This window comes from Pollicipes pollicipes, unplaced genomic scaffold (genome assembly GCF_011947565.3).
Source record: "Pollicipes pollicipes isolate AB1234 unplaced genomic scaffold, Ppol_2.1 Scaffold_5724;HRSCAF=6776_pilon_pilon_pilon, whole genome shotgun sequence".
Lineage (NCBI taxonomy): Eukaryota > Metazoa > Arthropoda > Thecostraca > Pollicipedomorpha > Pollicipedidae > Pollicipes > Pollicipes pollicipes.
In genome coordinates this window covers 5,171,450-5,190,848 of record NW_023596746.1, presented here as the reverse complement: position 1 = coordinate 5,190,848, position 19,399 = coordinate 5,171,450, and the positions used below count along the sequence as shown (strand labels likewise).

Sequence of the window (19,399 nt, the reverse complement as noted above, 5' to 3'; positions counted from 1 at the left end):
AACTGGCTGCCAGGGGCCGCTTAGGCGGCTGGCATTTGTTATTTGTTTTAAAAACCGGTCTCAAAACAAAGTTCACCTTGCGGCCAGGACCTCATAAAGACGACGCGCTGCAACTGTGACGCAGGCAGCCTGCAACTGCTCTGCCGGCCGGGGACTTGACCTCCATCACACTTCAAGCCGTTCTAAGGTCAGAGGTCCCGACCTGCCTCGCTGCCAGCGCCGTTTTACTGCCAACGAAGCTGACTCAGTGCCAATTCAGCATCCGGGGAGCTGGCGATTTCTCTCGCGCCCGCATCTAACGCTGGCGATATTTCGCCTGTCGACCGCCGGCTTGACGTCAAATGCTAGTGATTTTTCGGTCGCGTGGCGTCTCTTTACCATCGGGACGCCACTTTTCCGGGCCGCTGGCTCGGCTGCACCGTTCGGGACCGGCCCACTCGCATGGCGGTAGCCGCCCCGTTTTATTGCCAATATCGAGAGAGAATGTCTCTGCCGACCGGCCTTCCATAATGGAATAACAGTTCCATCTGCCTTTGGAGCGGACGGACGGACGGAAATTTCGACCATTGCGAGTGACGGCGCGGGTCGTCCTCACGAGCCGACCGAGTAAGTACGTAAAAAACGCGCGGTCTATCTGCGCTGACGGACGGCGATCAGCGACGAGGACCAATCGCCGCCCGACGCGCCCCAACGAGATGCCATCTGCCCGGACGATATTAAAGCGGCGTATTTTTGCGCACGGCCAACGACGTTTTTAGGATTTGCACGAGCTTAGCCGTTTCCGAGTGATGACATATTGAATGAAAAACGGCACGTCCGCGGACATTTGTGTGCGCGTTCGCTACGCATGAGTTGTGTGAGTGTGCATGCCGAGCTCTTGTGCGGATCAAGGCCAGGAGACAGTTGCATACCACGCTGATTGGATAGGAGCCCGAACACGGCCGCTCGCCCTCCGCTGCGCGAGCGACTTTGAAATTTCGTCTTTTCTGCGGTTCATCAGCCGCGTTCGCGGTTAGCCGCTTCAGAAATGGCCTTCATCTGCTAATCAGCACATACGGACGCACCGGAGCCACGGTGAGGCCTAACGAGCTGCCTTTCCAGCTGATCTGCCGGAGGGCGCCCACGCAAGCGAACAGCGGAAATAAAAAGAGTGGAGAGGTGAGAGATATTGTGGGCAGGAGCGGGTTTCCACCGGCCCAGTCCTGGACGACTTCCAAAATTCGTCAGCGAGCTAGACAGCACCCCAGCAGAAAACGCCACGGCCCCTAGGCGACATTTCCGCGGCTAAATTATGAACAATTTTTATCCGCCTCATTGGCATGCACCACGTATAGCTTCAAAGCCATTTTAACCGACTACTTTCAATCTAATTTTCTGCCTGTGAAGCTTTAAATTGGGGCGAGCTTGCGGCGAGGAACGGGACAGTGTGCGCAGGCCGCACCCATCCTTGGTCGTCCCCCTTGCACCTCGCACCCGGCACACTCGGGCTGCGCCTAAATCAATACGGGCCCGCCCGATGCCACCGCAATCCAGGGCCGGCGGCGCTGATTAAAACCAAAAAGGCTTCGGCGCGGCCCGAGGCTGCGCACTCGTCAAATGAAACTAATTTCGCCGGTCCGAAAACCTTTACACGTAATTTGCCGTTCATTTAAATCGCCAATGATGAGCCGTAAATTTCGACAGGAAATGAGATTCTGGATTTAGCGGGCGGTCGGCGGCGGTTCCGGCGCGCGCGCCGTCGTTCGCCGCCGGGCGGGCGCCGACAGGAAATGTCGCAGACCGGCCGCCACGACAGATGGGAGCATATTCGGCGAATTACCGGCGCAGAAGTTGGAATACGATCCGGCCCCGGGAAATGGCGGCGTCGGTCGATTCGGAGATGCTAAGTTTGATTAAATTTTAGTCCGAACGTCCCGGGCACATTTGGTGTTGAGAGCTATTCGCAGTGACAGCGCTGATGTTTGGTCTGACTGCTGATGCGTGCAGCCAACTGGAGAGCCTCAAAGCTAACACGACAATGCCCCGAATTAAATGTCGAGCTTAGGGCGATCCAAATAACCAGCCGAGCATGTGTCTCACTGTTGTAAACTAGTGCTTGACAGAACGAGAAACAATGCATGCAATAAATTGAACCATATGCAAACATAACACTTTACACGAAAGCCCATCGATTACACGTCAACGCCCTTCCATATGACAATCCTTATCTAGATACCTGCAACTGTTTGACAACGAGCATGCATCCCCGACGTATATCACACCGTGCTTCCGCAGAGCATCCACCAACAAGCAAGATATCGCAGTAGTACGGGAAAAGCATCAAAGCATTCTCAAAGGCTTAGGCGTAGGAACGGAACGGAGGTTCCTTGGCGCCACGGCGTCCACACTTTCTGAAACAGCTGAGCGTCAGCCTCCTGGCAACGCATGGAAAGAATCGGCGTCAAAATTGCCCTTGGTACCCCACTTTTTTATGTTCCTTCACCTTTTCCCAAAGATTCAAACGTGCCGCGATAAGCATGCCGTCGACGGAATTAAAACATTTGCTGGCTTTGCACTGCCCGCCCCCACCGCCCGTGCTGAGAGGTCGAGGCGGTACTCACAAAAGGTCTAGTCTACTAGTGAGGCGTTGACCTGCTGCCAGTGCCGCGCTCCGCTGGCCGTGACGTAGGCGGCGGCGTGGTGGCGGCCGTCGACGGCTTGGTGGGAGCGGTGCTGCGCCGCGGCGGCAGCCGCCGCCTGCGCCGCTGCCGCCTGGTTGAACGTGAAGTCCAGGTTGCCTTCCATGCTGAGCTCCTGCTTGATGATGTTGTCAACGTCGCAGTCGAAGCCGCCCTGGAACGTGTCCAGGTCGAGGTCGACCGGCATGTGGTTCTGCTGCAGCGCGCCCATCAGGTTGGACATGAGCTGGGAGGGCGTCTGCGGGTCCTCGGGCCGCGGCGCCGACACGCGCATCAGCGAGCCCGCGAACGGTTGGCCGGCTGGCGGCGGCGGAGCGGCGAAGGCGCTGTTGCCGAAGCCCCCGGCGGTGTAGCTGCCGCCCGACGAGGCCGGCGACGCCGAGCTGAACATGTTGGACGGCGAGGCCGTGTAGGAGGAGGAGACCGGCGAGCTGTAGCTGGGCGAGGCGCCGTAGGCGCTGCTGGCCGGCAGGCCGTGGTACAGGCCCTCCGCCTGCGCGTAGTGGTCCACCGTCTGGCTGGGTGACATGGAGCTGACGCTGGCCGCTGGTGACACGGACTGGCGACAGAGAGAATACGGGTCAGCGGGTGACACGGACTGGCGACAGAGAGAACACGGGTCAGCGGGTGGCACAGGACTGGCGACAGAGAGAACACGGGTCAGCGGGTGACACGGACTGGCGACAGAGAGAACACGGGTCAGCGGGTGACACGGACTGGTGACAGAGGAGGCATGGGTTAGCAGGTGACACCAACTGATTGGAAGGCGACCCAGACGTGACATGGGTGGCGGAAGGAGCACGTAATCATCCGCATACCACCCCATTGGAAAAATCTGAAAGATCTACACTGACAGCAAGTTGCCTGACACCAAATGGCGTTGAAAGACTGGTGTTCACTCTGTGTCAGTGTAGCAGGTGACCAGGACTGCAGGCAGTTTAGGGCTAGATAACGGGGACATAAAGACTAGCTGGCAGTGATTCAAGAAATAGTTCACAAGTGACGACACTACAAAACATGGTAACTACTGGATGATCGACAGCTGCCAGCTGACGCCCGTTACAGGCAGAGAATTGGTATGTTCCAGAGATCCGACTTCTCCCGGTAAGGCTCGCGTATTGAAAGGCCATCGTGCCGTTTGCCATGGATCGACTTAAGCACGCACATGAATGGTGGGATGACGAGACGACACCAACGGGACCAGGAGCGCAGGGTCGTTCAAGAATGACGGCGGGACCAGCGGCTGGAGCCTCATTAGTCAGAGTCTCCACGCTCACGACTCTTTTTTCGAGAGCGTTTTTACGTGCGTCCGTGTGTGTCATTACTGTATATATCAAATGCATTCCAATGGTTGCCGTCGGATGAGTGACCCAATTACCAAAATCCGAGTGCACCAAACGCTCCGAACGCGGACACAGGCGGCGAGTCGTCTCCGTTCCGGGAAGAGTCTCTCGGCACGGTGGGTGGTGCGCATCTTCCCGTGACGCTACCATGGTAATTTGTCAGGTGAAACTAATATAGGTTTTTACATAAGAACTGATTGAGTTAGTCCCATGCATCTCGGTCTGGTCACGGGACATCGCTAACGGGACGACCAGGCCACTCGGGCCGCTCTGCTCGCTCTGCGCTCCGCCGCTTCACCATGCCGGGGTCTCGCCAGCGTGCTTCAAACGCGCGGTTTTCCGCAGACTCCGTGGCGGCGTTAGGCCGGGATGGTGCGGGCAGAGTTGTCTGGTATGCGTGATCATGACTCTCAGCATGATTGCCAGTTCCAGCCTATGCACGATTCCCAGTCCGCTTCAGTCGGAAAGAGCACGGTCAGGCGCGTGTGAGGAGGGGTCGAAGAGGTCGGATGATTTTCAGCCGAGTGAGATCGCCAACTGGAGAGCATGGGTGACATGGAGCGGGTCAGATGTGGTCAGCTGGCGCGGTTCCAGATCCCGGTCGTAAAGCAGCAGTTGGGCAAGCTCCGTCATGCTGGCGCGAGGCTTCGCCGGTGTCCTCGGGTTCCGTCATGCTTGTGCGAGGCTTCGCCAGTGTCCTCGGGCTCCGTCGTGCTTGTACGAGGCTTCGCCAGTGTCCTCGGGCTCCGTCATGCTTGTACGAGGCTTCGCCAGTGTCCTCGGGCTCCGTCATGCTTGTACGAGGCTTCGCCAGTGTCCTCGGGCTCCGTCGTGCTTGTACGAGGCTTCGCCAGTGTCCTCGGGCTCCGTCATGCTTGTACGAGGCTTCGTCAGTGTCCTCGGGCTCCGTCATGCTTGTACGAGGCTTCGCCAGTGTCCTCGGGCTCCGTCGTGCTTGTACGAGGCTTCGCCAGTGTCCTCGGGCTCCGTCGTGCTTGTACGAGGCTTCGCCAGTGTCCTCGGGCTCCGTCATGCTTGTACGAGGCTTCGCCAGTGTCCTCGGGCTCCGTCATGCTGGCGCGAGGCCTCGCCAGTGTCCTCGGGCGGCGGTTGACATCAGTCGAGTTGGATTGGCCTAGGTCAGGGGCCCGTCCACGGACGGCGGCCTGGCTGGGGCAGGTCAGGAGGGGGCGCGCGCCTGAGGGCAAAATCGAGCTGTCCCACCACAGCCGGCGTGCCAGCCGGCAGCCAATAAAACCCATCGCCGTCCCCACAGTAAATCCAAAATTGCCTCCAGAGGTTCGGGGCAATTCTACAAACTGCGAACATTAATAACTTTTATGTCGGTCCGTATTACTTTCAGCAGAGCGGGATATTACGGCCGACTGAGTTACTGGCGTCGCAAGCTGACGAGAAATGTATAGGTCATCATAAAGAAATCCGAGATGTGCCACCCACTGTCCGCGGGCGGCCGCGCGACGGCCGAACGGCCGGCAGGGACGCTGAATGTGTGTCACCCGCAGCAGCACCTCCCAAAGAACGGACGTCCTGGAGAGTGACCACGCGGACTCCGGCGGCGCCGTGTGGTGAGGCGCGCGGCCGGAACACTGTCACCGACGGCAGCGACTACGAACTGAATCGCTGCGGCTCTTTCCACTGGGAAATGATGCTGAACAAGTGCCGGATGACTTTAAGTGAAAAAAGTGGTGGCCAATACCGTTGCCGGCTGTCGGCCGCGATCCAAAGCAGATGTCTTACACGGAGTTCTCATTTATCTTTGTTTTACATAAACACATGGCTATATATATATATATATATATATATATATATATATATATATATATATATATATATATATGACATATGTTTGTCATCCTTAACACGTATCCATGCCTTTACTCGTTGGTGATTAGTGGTGTCGGCAGCCCTGATCGTGACAAACCAAACCACTATTAATGTCAGAGGCATCTAAATGATGAAAAATAGTAACAGATACTAAAAATTAGCAGCAATCAACATATTATGCGTTTCCTTCACCTACATCATTGTGGCTGAGCCGGCACAAATGATTGTACCTCAGATGCACTTGCAGCTGTCAATTATCCAGTCAAGGCTGCAAAGGTAGTTTATTGCATCTTTTACGATAACCCAAGCTTAGGAATGCCAATTTGCTCAATTTATGATCCAAGCATATCATTCAGCGTGTTCGGTTTGACGTCACGGTCCGGCTGTCGTCAGCATTCCGTCCGATACAAATGCAACTGCATTCATACTTCTGTTACAACTTCCGCCTTGCTTCTGTTGCCGCTTTCTCTTCTTCCTTTTGTGTTTTCATCCGCCCACCACCGCGCCGACCTGAGAAGCTACAACTTAGGTGCCAGGGGAATCTTAAATGTCTACGCTGCCATCAGCTGTTAATGCGTCGCCAGACTCAGGCGCAGCTGCCGGCGCTGGCCGCGACCGTGACGGCGCGCTCACCTGGAGACCGTTGTAGTGGTCGCCTGTCGGGGCCGGGCCGGCCGCTGGGCCCGGGCAGCAGGCCGGCGGGATGGCCATTGGGCGAGAACGGCCCGCCGCCGGCGTACAGGCCATAGCCGTTAATGCCGCGGTAGGCCAGCGGCACGCCCGGCTCGAACTTGAGGCCGCCGTCGACCGAGTCGGCCAGCTGCTCCTGCTGGTAAGAGTCGAGCCGGTGCCGGTACGGCCAGGCGGCCAGCGGCGAGAGCCGGCCGCACGACGAGGCCGCCGAGTTGGCCCGGTGCCGGTAGTCGCCGCCGAGGAATCCCGCCTGCGTCGGGTGCAGCGGACTCTCGGCGAACCGGCCGTCCAGGCCGTCGCCCAGCGACGACGACGGGCTCGGCGTGTGGTCCAGGCCGCCGCGGATGGGCTCCACCTTCTTCTTGGCGCGGCCGCGCTTCTTCTCATACTTGGACGTCTCGAGCGTGGCGCGCCGGCGCGTGCATTTGCCCGTCTTGGCGTCCGGGTTGATCATCCACCAGGAGGACTTGCCGGTGCCCTCGTTCTGTACCTTGATGAAACGGCTGTGCAGTGAGAGATTGTGCCGGATCGAGTTCTGAAACGGAGCGAAGGCTACGTTACGAAGGGGCGGGGAATCCGGACCCGAGATATGGGTTTGATCCCACTGACCACCCGTTCACCTGCTTACCCATGCCAGACATCCACTGCATTCTTACTCTGTCATTGCTGTGGCCTTTGTGTGATGCGTATCACCGCGCTGGCTTGATATAGATAGAGACAAAAACTGACGCCAATCTGAGTAACGTTGCAATTGTCGTATCAGGATAGAACGCCTCGGCTGTCTGGGGCGGACCATGGCAAGCGCTGTGTCATCCCGTGGTCACTCGCGCGCACGGGATGACGGCACCGTCGGCGGCGGCCGGCCTCCGGCGGTCCCGGACCCGCCGACGGCAGCGCGCCACGCACCGAGCATTCGTCGTCACCTGCGCTATCACCGCGCCACCGCCGCGCCGTTGCACGAGGTCAGGCGGCGCGCCGCCGCCCGGCCGAGCCGCGCTATCGCGATCTGATCGGACACGGTGCCGGCGCCGCGCGGCCGCCACTCTCGCGGACACGCCGCGCGACGTGTCCGGCGCCGGACAGCCGCCCGCTGTCCCGCATTCCGGCCGTCCGCGCCCGGACAAAACACTTGCAATGCAAAGCGGATGATGAACGGCCGTGCAGCGGCACGGAGCTGGCGTGGCGCGGCGGACGGCAGCGCCAGCGCGCTGCGGCCCGACCGCCCCCCGAGGCGGAGGCAGAAAGACGGACGCAATTGAGCAAACAGAGTTGCTGTCGTTCCGCGCTGTAAGAAGAGGTTCGGATGAAGTGCCTTTCCGGCGATAACATCGGCGAACCGTTAGCGACGGCCACCCGGATTTCCTTAAAGAGATCATCTCCGAACGCCTAGCTTCGTCAGCTAGATGCCACCTCGGCATGGATTCAAACGCGCCGACATTGTGAGCCCACCACATGCGTCCCGTTACAAAACGCATCTTACCAAAATGTATCTCACCTCATCTGTCACATGCAAGGCAGCTGTCTCAAAAACCGTCCCGTTGCTGCCAGGCAAAAGTCTCTGACCGTCGGTTGCGTGCCGACCCAGGTGGTGGTCTCTTGAGAATGGCGCACCGACGCCCCGGCGGTGAATGCAACAGGAAACCCACGCAGCCCGCCCTTGGAGCGACCTTGGACCGCTGCCACCGATTAGCCCTGGATTCATACCCGGCCGGGTGGCTTGCGCAACGCCGCTCGGAGACCGCGTCTGGCATTGGTCGCTGCACAGACCCGGGACCACCGGTGGCGTGCAGCCGGTCGGCACGCCCTACGCATTCGCATTGACCGAGCCCGAGGTCTGGCGGAGACCCAGAGCATCTGGCGGGCGTCAGAGTCGACGGCCGGCGGCTCTTGTTCGACGAAGTGAGTGCGAGAATTTGTAGACGCATGGTTCAGTGCTGGCTAAAAAGAGTCAAACTTTTTTAAAGTTAAGCTGCATGCGAAGCGGATGGACGGTGTATTACACAACCGAGTGCCGGCAAGGTCAGTGTGAACGAGCATTGGCATCACTTGCAGCTGCTATGATGTAAGCGTAATTCGAGTCGTCGAAGCAATGTAGCATCTCGTACAGACAGCAGTGAGTATAAACGTCCTTCGAATTTCTTGGGAGCAGGCAGGTGGCATATGTCCATCTTGATGACCACCGACTCGGCTAATACTTGCATCTGGGTGAGCATCCCATCGGCATCTTCATCTGAGCTACGAGCTAACGCCTGTCTCCCTCGAAATACATCAAGGAACGCGCTTAGTTGCAAAGTGAACTGCCACACCGCATCAGAGGCGTCTTCGAACAAAAACCCTCGCCAGCTGTGAGCGCTTGAGTAAGCTTGCTCGCCGTCGCTCCCAGCGCCGGTCCGGAGGCACCTCCCGCCCCTCCCATTGCTCGAAAGCCGTCTTTCGCAACCGGCAGTCGCTGCGGCGCCGCCCCGGCTGGCACGATGGGTACGATGGCCGAGGAGGCAGCGGCTGCGGCGTCTCGACACGCCGTCCGCCGGTCTCACCGCACGCCTCCGAGCCGGACACTCCTCCTCCCCTCATAATTGGGTCATGCACTGATTTACGGCGGGCCGCCGGTAGCCGAGCGCCGATCGCAGCGCCCTCTGCGATTGCGTCACGCGGAGCTGACCTGCCCCAGCAGGGCGCCGCTAACGGCAGGCCCGGCGGCCGCCCGCCGCCCGCCGCCGCCGGTCCGCCGCCACCCGCCGTCCGCTGCCGCCACCCGTAGTAGCGACCAGAGGAACGTGGCCGAAGGAACATGACGCGGGAACCAGGGACAGGGCTGTGCGTGCAGACTGGGGGACGATGACTCCAGGGTTCCGATGTTATTTTATCATTTGCATTGTACGTCATTGGAGATGACCCTGCAACACATGCTACTGATGCTGCAACACACGGTGCTGACGTTGCAACACACGCTGCTGCCGCTGCAACACGTAATAATACAATACAACAAATACCCGATTTCAAAAGCGTGACAACTTCTGCGCAAATGGATGCAGCGAAAGAGAAAAAAAGCAAGTGTATAATCTCTTGTGTCTTCGCTTTCCAGCCACATGATGACATGTGATCAGTGTCTCCTGAGAAGATGCCATCCATGAAGATGCCATCATCTACTTCAAGCAGGAGATAAGGATCATGCTATCTAACGGTGACAATGGAATCATTGTCACTGTTCATGTACCGTTTTGCGTAAACTTTTTCATGGCGATCGCTACGTACGTGCTAATGCGGACAAAATCAAACCGTTGTTACGGCCTATTTTTGTGATGACGTATACTGAAGAATGCGCCAGTTGTCTTTGTATATGGTTGCAGTGGGCGTTCCAACATCAAGAGAGGGAATGACACATCTGACTCCTGACTCTGACTATGACTCATCTGAGATCGAAATGTGCTCTGTCATGTGTGCGCCGAACTTTTACCACTGAAGTCAATGATCAGCATGATCAGCTCGGTCTCACCTATACAGGCACTAGGGCGAGGCTGACTTAGTAATGGAGGCGGTAGAGATGGCTGGCATGTTGGCGAAAAAGACAAGTGCATTTCGTGTCACAATGACGTTGTCCTACAGATTCCCATGTCAAGGGATGTCCTTTCGTTTTAGCGAGTCTGTCGTAATTCAACGTCAAAGAGCTCACCACGCTTCACGATGGACTTATCTGTAGGTCGAATGGTGAAAACCTGACAACGCTCACGGCTCTCTTCAATGAATGCCATAACATATACGCCAATAGAATCTGTCCCTCCGCACAACCGGCTTTCCCTTCGACATGAAAATACACGTCGAACAATATCCAGCCTTTCTCAGTGATCCTCCTTTCGGGCCGCACGTTCGGCTGCGCATTTCGGGCCATTCCAACGCACTCTAAGAGCGAGCAAATGCATTCTGCATGGCGACTGCGCCCCGAACGGCCGAACTTTTGCAGGCGGCCGGCGCGGCGCGCCGAGTCCATTAGGGCGGCGCTGGGGGCGGCGGCCGAGCGCCCAGTTAACATATTAAACGCGGCGCTGCCGTGACGCCGGAGGGAAATATCGGCGAAACGATAGCGTGCCGACTGTCCGCGGCGCCGCTGCATTTATAATGAGCGCAAATGGATTGCCATGCGGACGGAGACGCGGAGCGCCTCGGTCGCGGTCCGTGCCGGGCCGGCCGGCGATGCCGCGTGCACGGACGCTGTGCACGGACGTTGTGCACGAGTGGCGTGCACGGCCCGCCGAGGTTAGCCAAATAAACAGGTCGCGGAGAGGCGCCGCTCTGGCTGACAGCGGCTGTGCTTCAAATCGAGGCGTCGCCGGAGCGGCTGGCCCAGAGACGGGCTGGCCTGGCTGGACTGAGAGCTGGCTCAGAGACGGCTGGCCCAGAGACGGGCTGGGCTGGCTGGGCTGAGAGCTGGCTTAGAGATGGCTGGCCCAGAGACGGGCTGGGCTGGCTGGGCTGAGCGCTGGCTCAGAGACGGCTGGCCCAGAGACGGGCTGGGCTGGCTGAACTGAGAGCTGGCTTAGAGATGGCTGGCCCAGGGACAGGCTGGGCTGGCTGGCTCACAGACGGGCTGGGCTGGCTGGGCTGAGAGCTGGCCCACAGACAGGCCGGGCCCTCAGGCTGGCCAGGCGGATTCAGAGACTGTCACAGGATAAGCGTAAGGGCGTGGTTAGTACAAGCGTTTGGTCAGAACCATCTGTGACGACCGTGCACTCCAGCTCTCCCCAGCCTCGTCTTTGCTCCATGCGAGAACGTGAAGCACGCGGCCGCGATCGAAGTGGAGTCCCTTCCACTTCCGTGGCCGGAGCCGCTTCGAAAACCACAGCCGCTGCCAATGCGCAGTGATGAATAATTCCTACGGCGCCGGCTCTCACCCGTTCTGCCGGGCTCTCGCTCGCGCCAGCCCCCCCCCCCCCCCCCAGCCCCAGCACGCCCCTCGCACGCTCACGGGCGAGCCGAAATGGCCCGGACAGGTTCAATACGTTGGCAGCGGCGGTGTCCAATATCTGGCGGGGTAAAAGTCGGCGGCTGGCAGGCAGGCGACGGCTGCCCAGCGAGAACCGGGGATGATGGCAGCGGCGCCCGAAGCGCGGCAGCCGGCTGATGCCAAGGCGACCGTGGCGCTCGGCGTGATAAAGTTCCCACCTGGGGCATGCGCGTGAGCAACAGTGCGCGCGAGGAACAGTGCCGATGATCAGATGCTGACTGGTGCGTGAGAAGGCAAGGTTAAGGGGAAAGTTAACCCACGCTCCAAGCAGGTATGGATGTAACTGATGTATGAATATAACGGATGTGTGAATATAACGGATGTATGTATGTATGGGTATACGGGCGTGGTGTAGGGGCTCCTTTGAAGAACATGTCAGTGAAATAAAATAGGTATTGCAATTCGAATTTTGTTTTATCAGATAGCCGTCATCCTGTGGAGGTAATGACCATCCATACACAAAAACGGCAAAGCCACAAGAGCACTTTATGGGTGATGACTGGACAACCAGCCCACTGCAGCTAGGTGCTGACGAATGGGTGCCGTCACAAACGCCCACCTCGGCCGGGCTCCAGATGCGCCCAAGCCCGCAGGCGACAGCCGCTCTGCGAACCTTCCCACGTCAGCGAGAGCGGCGTCGGGCCCACCAGCCGCCAGCCCTCCCGCCGCCCGGAGCCTGCCGCACCGTCAGCTCGCAGTCTCCAGTCCGCGTCTCCTCTCACCGTGCCCGAGCCGGTACCTCGTCGGTCGGAGGCGGAGGTCGCGCGGTCTTCAGCGCCGGCAGAGGAGCCTGCGTGCCGAGATAGGCCGGCGAGCCGGCTCGCCCGGCCCTCAATCCGGTCACAGCCGGGCGGCCCTTCATTCGGCAAACATCGGGCGTGCCGCGCTAACAGGTGGATGGCGAGACGCAATCCGACTCCGTCAAAATAGCGGCGCCCGACCCGCCAGCCGAGCCGACGCCCCCCCCCCCCCCCCCCGTCGACGGCGGGAAATAAATCCACCGGCCAAATTAAATCTAGCCTCTGCCGGCCTTTGATATGGCCAAACCCGGCCGCGAAAAAGCGCCGCCGCGACGCTGGACGGCCGCGACGGGCACGCCCTGAAGGGTCCGAGTGACGGAGCGCAAGGGCCACCGTGTCCGGTCTCCACTCGCTTCGAGTGAGACTCGAGACGCCTCCCGGGCTCGAGGAACGTCGCCGCGGTGCATCGGCGCTGTGGCGCACGCGCGGCGGCTCTGACTCTGGGCACGGTGTGCAGGAGGCGCGTGCCGCGCGGTGCCGCCCGGTCCCGCTCCCACGGGCTCCCCACGGCCGCCAGCTGGCCGAGGAGCCGTGCCAAGCCGGCGGCGTTACCTTGACATTGGCACTAGCGACGGTGTCGCCGCACCACCCGTGTCGGCTGCCAGCAATTGCCACCGGCTCGGCTTATCTCCAGTCAGAGCCGGGGGGGGGGGGGGGGGGGGCACCCGACCCCAGCAGCTGCACCGGCCAGCGCTGGGACAAGTGGCGGCTTCTCGAACGGCAGATCAGAGAGGATTCGGCTTGACCGCACAATGTCACCCACCGAACGACTTGCGTCGCGGCAAGAGAAGGGATGCGGTATGGACCTGCTGAACGGTCAGACTCCTCCTCGGACTGAGGTAGAACTACGCTTTGTCGGGGTCTCACCAACGCCTGGCAGCCCGCCATGCGCATGCCGCTCTCTAGTTGACCGCCAGTAAAGAACTGTCTGAGAACAGCGGCTGTCCGGGATGATTGATTACTTGCGCTTATGAACACCACGGCTGCCTGGACACACAGTGGCCAGCTGTCTAGGATGAACGGTCGCTGTGTGGCATCACCGTCTAACGACCAAGCCACCCTAATTGCGGAATGGCATCGTCTTTCTCGTTTTCCTCTCTCCGGGGTGAGGGGTTGAAACAGAGCGACTCGATGAACTCGGAGACCCCAGATTAAGAAATATGAAATACGATGATGGCAGCATTTATTTCTTCTTGACAGCGTATCGTGAACACGATGTGCAAGACTTGCTGCAAACTTCCAGACTTCCTGGTGGTTCAGCCGAATACGCGCGAATAGCTGAACCGGTTTTAAACAATAAGTTACGGCGACGAATAGCTTTGCTGTCAGTGGCGCGTTTTGAGCTCAGTACCGTCAGCCTACGGTCTCGGTAAGGATTGACTTTTGGCCCTTCGTATGGCTCAGCCGCAATTCGACGATGATATCTACGCCCGATGTTTTTCGGGCGCGCGGCTTATAGCGCATACCCATGACAACCTCGCAGCAGCAGACCAGCCCGTTAGGCCGTGGGCTGCCGAGATAGAGGGTAGAGTTATCGACTGTTTTTGTAGAATTATTGGAGCATATCTCTTTCTCAGAACAAGGACTCTGCAGCAACCGATACTTCGCGCTCATGCCTTAGGTACGGAAACAGCTGTTCTACTTTTATTTTGCCTTGAGCAGGACAACACAGACCTGTGTGCCACCTACTTTTGTTTTTGTATTTTGTATGCTCCAAACGCAGAAACAATGGACCGTCGTTGTGGCATGGGGCTACTGTCGAACTTGACGCAGCGCTACATTGCATACCACGTTATAATGCTGCATATGACACTCCTAATGCTACATACCTCGAAATAGGAAATAAAATTTGAAAAGTTATGTCATCTCTCTCTCTCTCTCTCTCTCTCTCTCTCTCTCTCTCTCTCTCTCTCTCTCTCTCTCTCTCTCTCTCTTCTTTGGCCTCGTACAATCGTGCTCTAGACTAACCATCTCTCTCTGCGCTATTCCCTCCAGCAGCCCGTCCGCGAAGCGACACGGTCCTGCCGCGCACACCCAGCCCAGCCGCCGGCCAGCTCCAGCGGCGGTCTGCCCGACCCCGGCCCGGAGCCGGTCAACGGTGGCCGGCCCTCGGCCCGCCGGCGCTGCCCTCCGGCGCGCGCGGCGGCCCGCTCCGCCGGTCACAGTCGTCCCGCGAGCCCGCGCCATCCTCAGCCCGCCGGCGCGGCCCTACGGCGCGCGCGACGGCCCGCTCCGCCGGTCACAGCCGTCCCGCGAGCCCGCGCCATGCATTGGCCCTTATTGTGTGCATTATCACCCGCGGCGCCATCCGCCAGCCGATCGGAACGCTAAGAATGGACCGGCCAGTTATCGCATAGTAATTCGCCGCCGGCGCGCGGGCCGCCGACGTCGTCGGCGGCGGCGGCGGCGGGCGAGCGATGGCCACTGCCGCGCGCCATCAAACGTCGACCAACGCCGACCGGCGACAAATAGTCACTGTTTAATGGATGAGCGCGGCGGCAGCGGCGGAGGCGGAGGCCGCCGGGTGACCACCGGCGCGGAGCCAGTCGCCGCCGGCGGCGGATTTCCCCGGTGGCCTGGGTAATGAGTCTGTCACAGCTGCAGCCGGTCAGAGGTCAGCCGTTCTCGTTAACCCACGCAGATGAGACAAAGACGAGATCGGCGCCGGCCGCGCAGCGCGCCGCGGCACGACGAATCCGCCGGGCCGTGGCCGCGCGCCGTCGATCGCCGCCGTCGACGACGACGCCGGATCGGCGCCGCGGATTAGCCGGCGGCGGCGGCCGTCGGTCCAATTTACGGCGCGCGGCTCCGTTCGACAATGATGAAGCGCTTCTAATTCCCGTGTAGCCGGGCGCCGCGCGAGATTAGCCGGCGGAGACGGAAAGCCGGGCGGCGGCTGCCGCCGCGCGGGCGCGCTCCTCAGGAATGGTAATGCCCCGCCGCCGCCGCCGGCACTCGCGCCCCGTTCGACAGACGCGTCAAATAAACCCGGCCGGCACCGACGGCGGCTTGAGAAATGCTCTGCTTTGGCGGCTGCCGTTGGGACGCTGCAGAAGGCAGCCGGTGGTCCAGAGGAGATCCCGATGGTGTTGCTGGAGCTGACGCACAGGGCGTCGCGATGCTTGGCAATGGCGGTCGATTTCTTCAGATACGTGCATGGTATTACAGACGATAGTGCATTAAGAAATAATACGCCTATGAATTATTGTCTGTAAAGTAATAATAATAAAAGTCACTAATATCTTTACTACTTTCATCAGCATTTTTCTATCACGAGAGCGACGGGGAATAATCCTCCAAAACGCAACGACAGGCTTTCGCAGCCCAGAACAGCCCGTGGGCGAGAGCCCTTCCCAAGTAAAGGGTTCTCGCCCGAGCTATTTTGCTTAGCTTTTTATCAATATGATTGCTAATATCATTATTATTATCAATATTTGTATTATTTTCAACGGGTACACGGTTAATAACGCTCTAAGGCCAGACGACAGGCTATCGCAGCTAATAAATGGCCCGAGTGGAGCGGTCATCGTTGTGGCTTTACGACGCATTCAGCTGCCGAGGCTAAACAGCGCCGCCTACCTCTCGCCCTGGCAGGAAGGGCGGGGGCCGCAGGGAATCGAACCCCGCGCTTTTGATTTCTCAGACGCGCAGTGATTAACGCATACGTGTTAACCACTGCACAATCGGCACCCTCCTAAGTGGACCGTTCTCGCCCCTGACCAGACAGCGGCTGCGGCGTCCAGGCCACATGTTCGCCGTCAGTATCGGTCCACCCGAGGACACGAGCGAGGCGGGGGGTCCCGGTAAGCGCCCACCCGGCGGCAGATTGCGGCACGTTGTGTTGTTTTAATTTCGGGCCGAGCCAATAGCGGGCTCACGCCAGCCGCCGCCGCCCGTGCGGCGCCGCTCTGTTTGACTCCGTATTGATCGGACCGTTATAAAACAGCCGGGTGTCAGAATGTCAGACCAAATGTTGCATTATTGGAATTAAATTGAAAATCGATGTGAGGCACAATCCCGGCGGCGGCGCCCGCCGAGAAACTGCCCGCTAACCGTCTGACGCAAATTAAAAGGAACCGACACCGCCGACGCCAGCGGCCGCGTCGGAAAGGCGTCGGGCAAACGTCACGTCCGCCAGCGTTCGAGGCGGCACGACCGCCTCGAACGCTCGCACCGCGCGCCGGGGCGAGGGCGTGGCCCATCTCGCGCCCGAACGTGGCAGCGGCGGCGCCGGTCAATGGGGAGGAGCGCCGCTGGGCGGCGGCCACCGGCGCTGGCCACCGGAGCTGTCACTAATTGGCCGCAATTACGGCGGTGCAACGCCGTGCCGTGCCGCCGGCCTCGCCCCTCAGGAAAACGGCAATTAAAATAATCAGGTACACTGCTAACAACCGGGCTATAAAATATCAGCCGCCGTGCCGCAACGGCGCCCGGGTTTGAAGCGCGGCGAAAGGTGGCGCACACGGGACGTTTCGGCCGCGCCGCCGCCATTTTGCCGGCGGCCGGCCGGATTTCTGCTCGCAGGCCGGTCGTCTCGTCCGTCCCACGGGTGTAATCAGTCCGAATCTTTTCTGTAACCCTTCGGTAGCCAACCATTGTCAATTTTCCACATTTCATTCGGCGCCATTCATGCATTTGACCGCCCGCCGTCCGCTTTTCTGTCAAAGGGATCCTTTGTGGCCGAATCGCCGGAGATTTTTCCCTTTCAACGCCGGTAGGGGCAGAGCGGAAAGGGCCGGGGGGGGGGAGGGGATAAAGGTGACCCTACTTGTTCCGCGCTCTGTTGCATTTACATATTCATGAGTGCGTAAAAATGGCCAGGGCCGCTGAGATACGCGCGCATAATGGCCCGAGCCCTGCCCGCGCGGCAAAGGGGTGACCGCGCCAAAATAGCGCGCGGCCGGCGATTTTGGCGGGTGGCAGCCGGCAGCTGGCGGGTGTCGGCGCGCGGTGCGCGCTGATCCGCCAGATCCGCCGCTTATTACCGGGCCGGCGGCGGTGCAGCCCGCGGCCGGCCCCACGTCTCATAACGCCAGATGAAACGGCGCTCGACGCCGACGGCCGGCGCCGAAGCGGAAGCTGTGTGGCCGGCGGCGGTCGCGCGTCGCCCACCCCGGCCCCACTTCCGCGGCACGCTTATTAAAATACGCGGCAATAAGCCAGCATCAGCGGAGAAGGCTGGGCGCCGTGTAATTGATGACGCTTCAAATTAAACGCGAGCGCGCTGTGTAGCGCCATGTTTTCGGCTCAATTTTAATTTTAACCTCATTAATTAAACTCGGCTGCAATATTGCAGGCGGCCGTGGCCATTGCTGACGGCGCTGCTCCCGCCGCCCGTGGTGCGCCGTCGGCCGGCCGCGGCTCGGCCACAGGCGGCGCCGTTGAGGCAGGTCAGGCGGCGGGCGAGGCCGCTGTTGCATGCACGGCCGCCAATCAATAGCGGCAGCGCCTGGCGCCGCGGCCGGCTCCATTTGACACTGTCCGACGCGGCCGGGCGGCGGCGCAAAAACGACGCGGCCCTGAGCGCGCGCGGCGAGCGGCGGTGCGGCCCTGGCGACGGCAGCGCGCGTCGCCCGGCCGCCGCTTGCATTTGCACTACGCGTCAGACGTCCCACGCTGATGGAATACGTGAATAATTAATTCAATCGGCGCTCCAGGGGCGCCACGGCGCCGCCGGCTTGTCACCGTCGCCAGAGGCGCCGGCCGGGCACACCGGGCAACCCGCGCCCTCCGCGCGGCAGAGCGCGGCGGCGGCCGGAGAGAGTGCGGCGCGCGCCCGCCGGCGCGCCATTTATCACGCGGCGACGCCGTGCCGGCCGGGCCGGCTGTGCGTGAGCGTGCGAGGGTTGTGCGCTACGCAGCGCGCGGCGGCGCGGCGACGGTCGTTTACCCCGGATTCGCGGCCGGTGGCGGAGCCGGCCTTCGGAAGGGTTCGGCGGGCGGCCGGCGGCGCGCGGCGGCCGACGGCGCGCCACCCGCCACAGCGGGAGGCCACATCTGCCGGCCTCCTCGGTCGGGGGAGCACCCTCTAGTGCTCCCTGGGAGACGGTTGGGCGCTGGAGACGAGCGCACGCCGAGCAGGTGTGATGCAGCGTCCGACGAGCCTAAGAAATGAGCCGAGGTTTGCGAGTTCTTCGCGCATATCATCATTGCCACGCAACAATGAATCTGCATGCGCAGCAAAACGGCGACTACAATGTGGGGAACGCAAAGGACACGACAGCACGATCAATGTCCTTATCCCGAGCTGGTCAGCAAGACACAGCACCCAACGAGCGCTCTTTCGCAACTTCCCCGTACAATATTGGACAAAAGCTGTTGAGCACCTCAACGGGCGGGCCAGCGCGGCACGAACGCGACTGCGCGACACAGCCGCAAGGTCAGCCTGCAGCGCTCTGTGACTCAGCCTCGCCGGCAGGGCTGCGTGGTCGGAGGTCACGCTTGAGGCCGCCCTCCGTGCCCGCCGGTGTGTGACCTCGCGCCACGACCGGCACGTCCCGCTCCCGCCGCCGCCGCCGCCGCCGCCGCCGCCGCTCCCGCCGCTCCCGCCGCCGCCGGCGGCGCTGCGCCGACAGGTGCCCGTTGCGTCAGGCCCGAGCACACCCTCCCTGCCGGTCAGGTGAAGGGTTCCAGTCTCGACGGCGGGCGTCGGCCGTCCGACGCAATCTCATGCGGCGACTCCGTCACGCGACGCGTCCACGGCCGCGCATGGCGGCGGCGGTGCTCGGCGATGCCGTGAATATTCATGGCCGGCAGGGAAGAGCCGCGGCGGCGCAGATGGGCGGCCGCCAGACCCACCCCCAGTCGGCGGACCTGGAGACGGCCCGCGCAGGGGAGCGGGGTGGCCTGACAGTTGTGACCCGCTGCGGGCCCGCCCTGCATCCCATGCGGGCCTGGCCGATACCCGACTCGGCCCGGCGACCGGGCGTCCCACGTCCAGGGCGCGGCGGCCATCGGCACGACGCACGCGGGCTAACGCGCGTGCTATTGGGCTGCTGCTCACAGCAGGACACGACAGCGTAGGGCGTGGGGATGGAG

General features: G+C 60.7%; 1 protein-coding gene across 1 annotated transcript in view; it reads right to left on the bottom strand.

Moving 5' to 3' along the window:
* Positions 1–2,671: 2,671 nt before the first annotated feature.
* Positions 2,672–19,399, bottom strand: part of LOC119103741 (forkhead box protein O) — a 76,346-nt gene continuing 59,618 nt past the window's right edge. Inside the window, exons 2-3 of the mRNA XM_037227375.1 lie at positions 6,500–7,094; positions 2,672–3,237 (exon numbers count right to left, since the gene is read on the bottom strand). Of these exons, the coding sequence (XP_037083270.1) occupies positions 2,810–3,237; positions 6,500–7,094 (1,023 nt within the window). The 3' untranslated portion in view covers positions 2,672–2,809. The remainder of the gene's footprint in view (positions 3,238–6,499; positions 7,095–19,399) is intronic.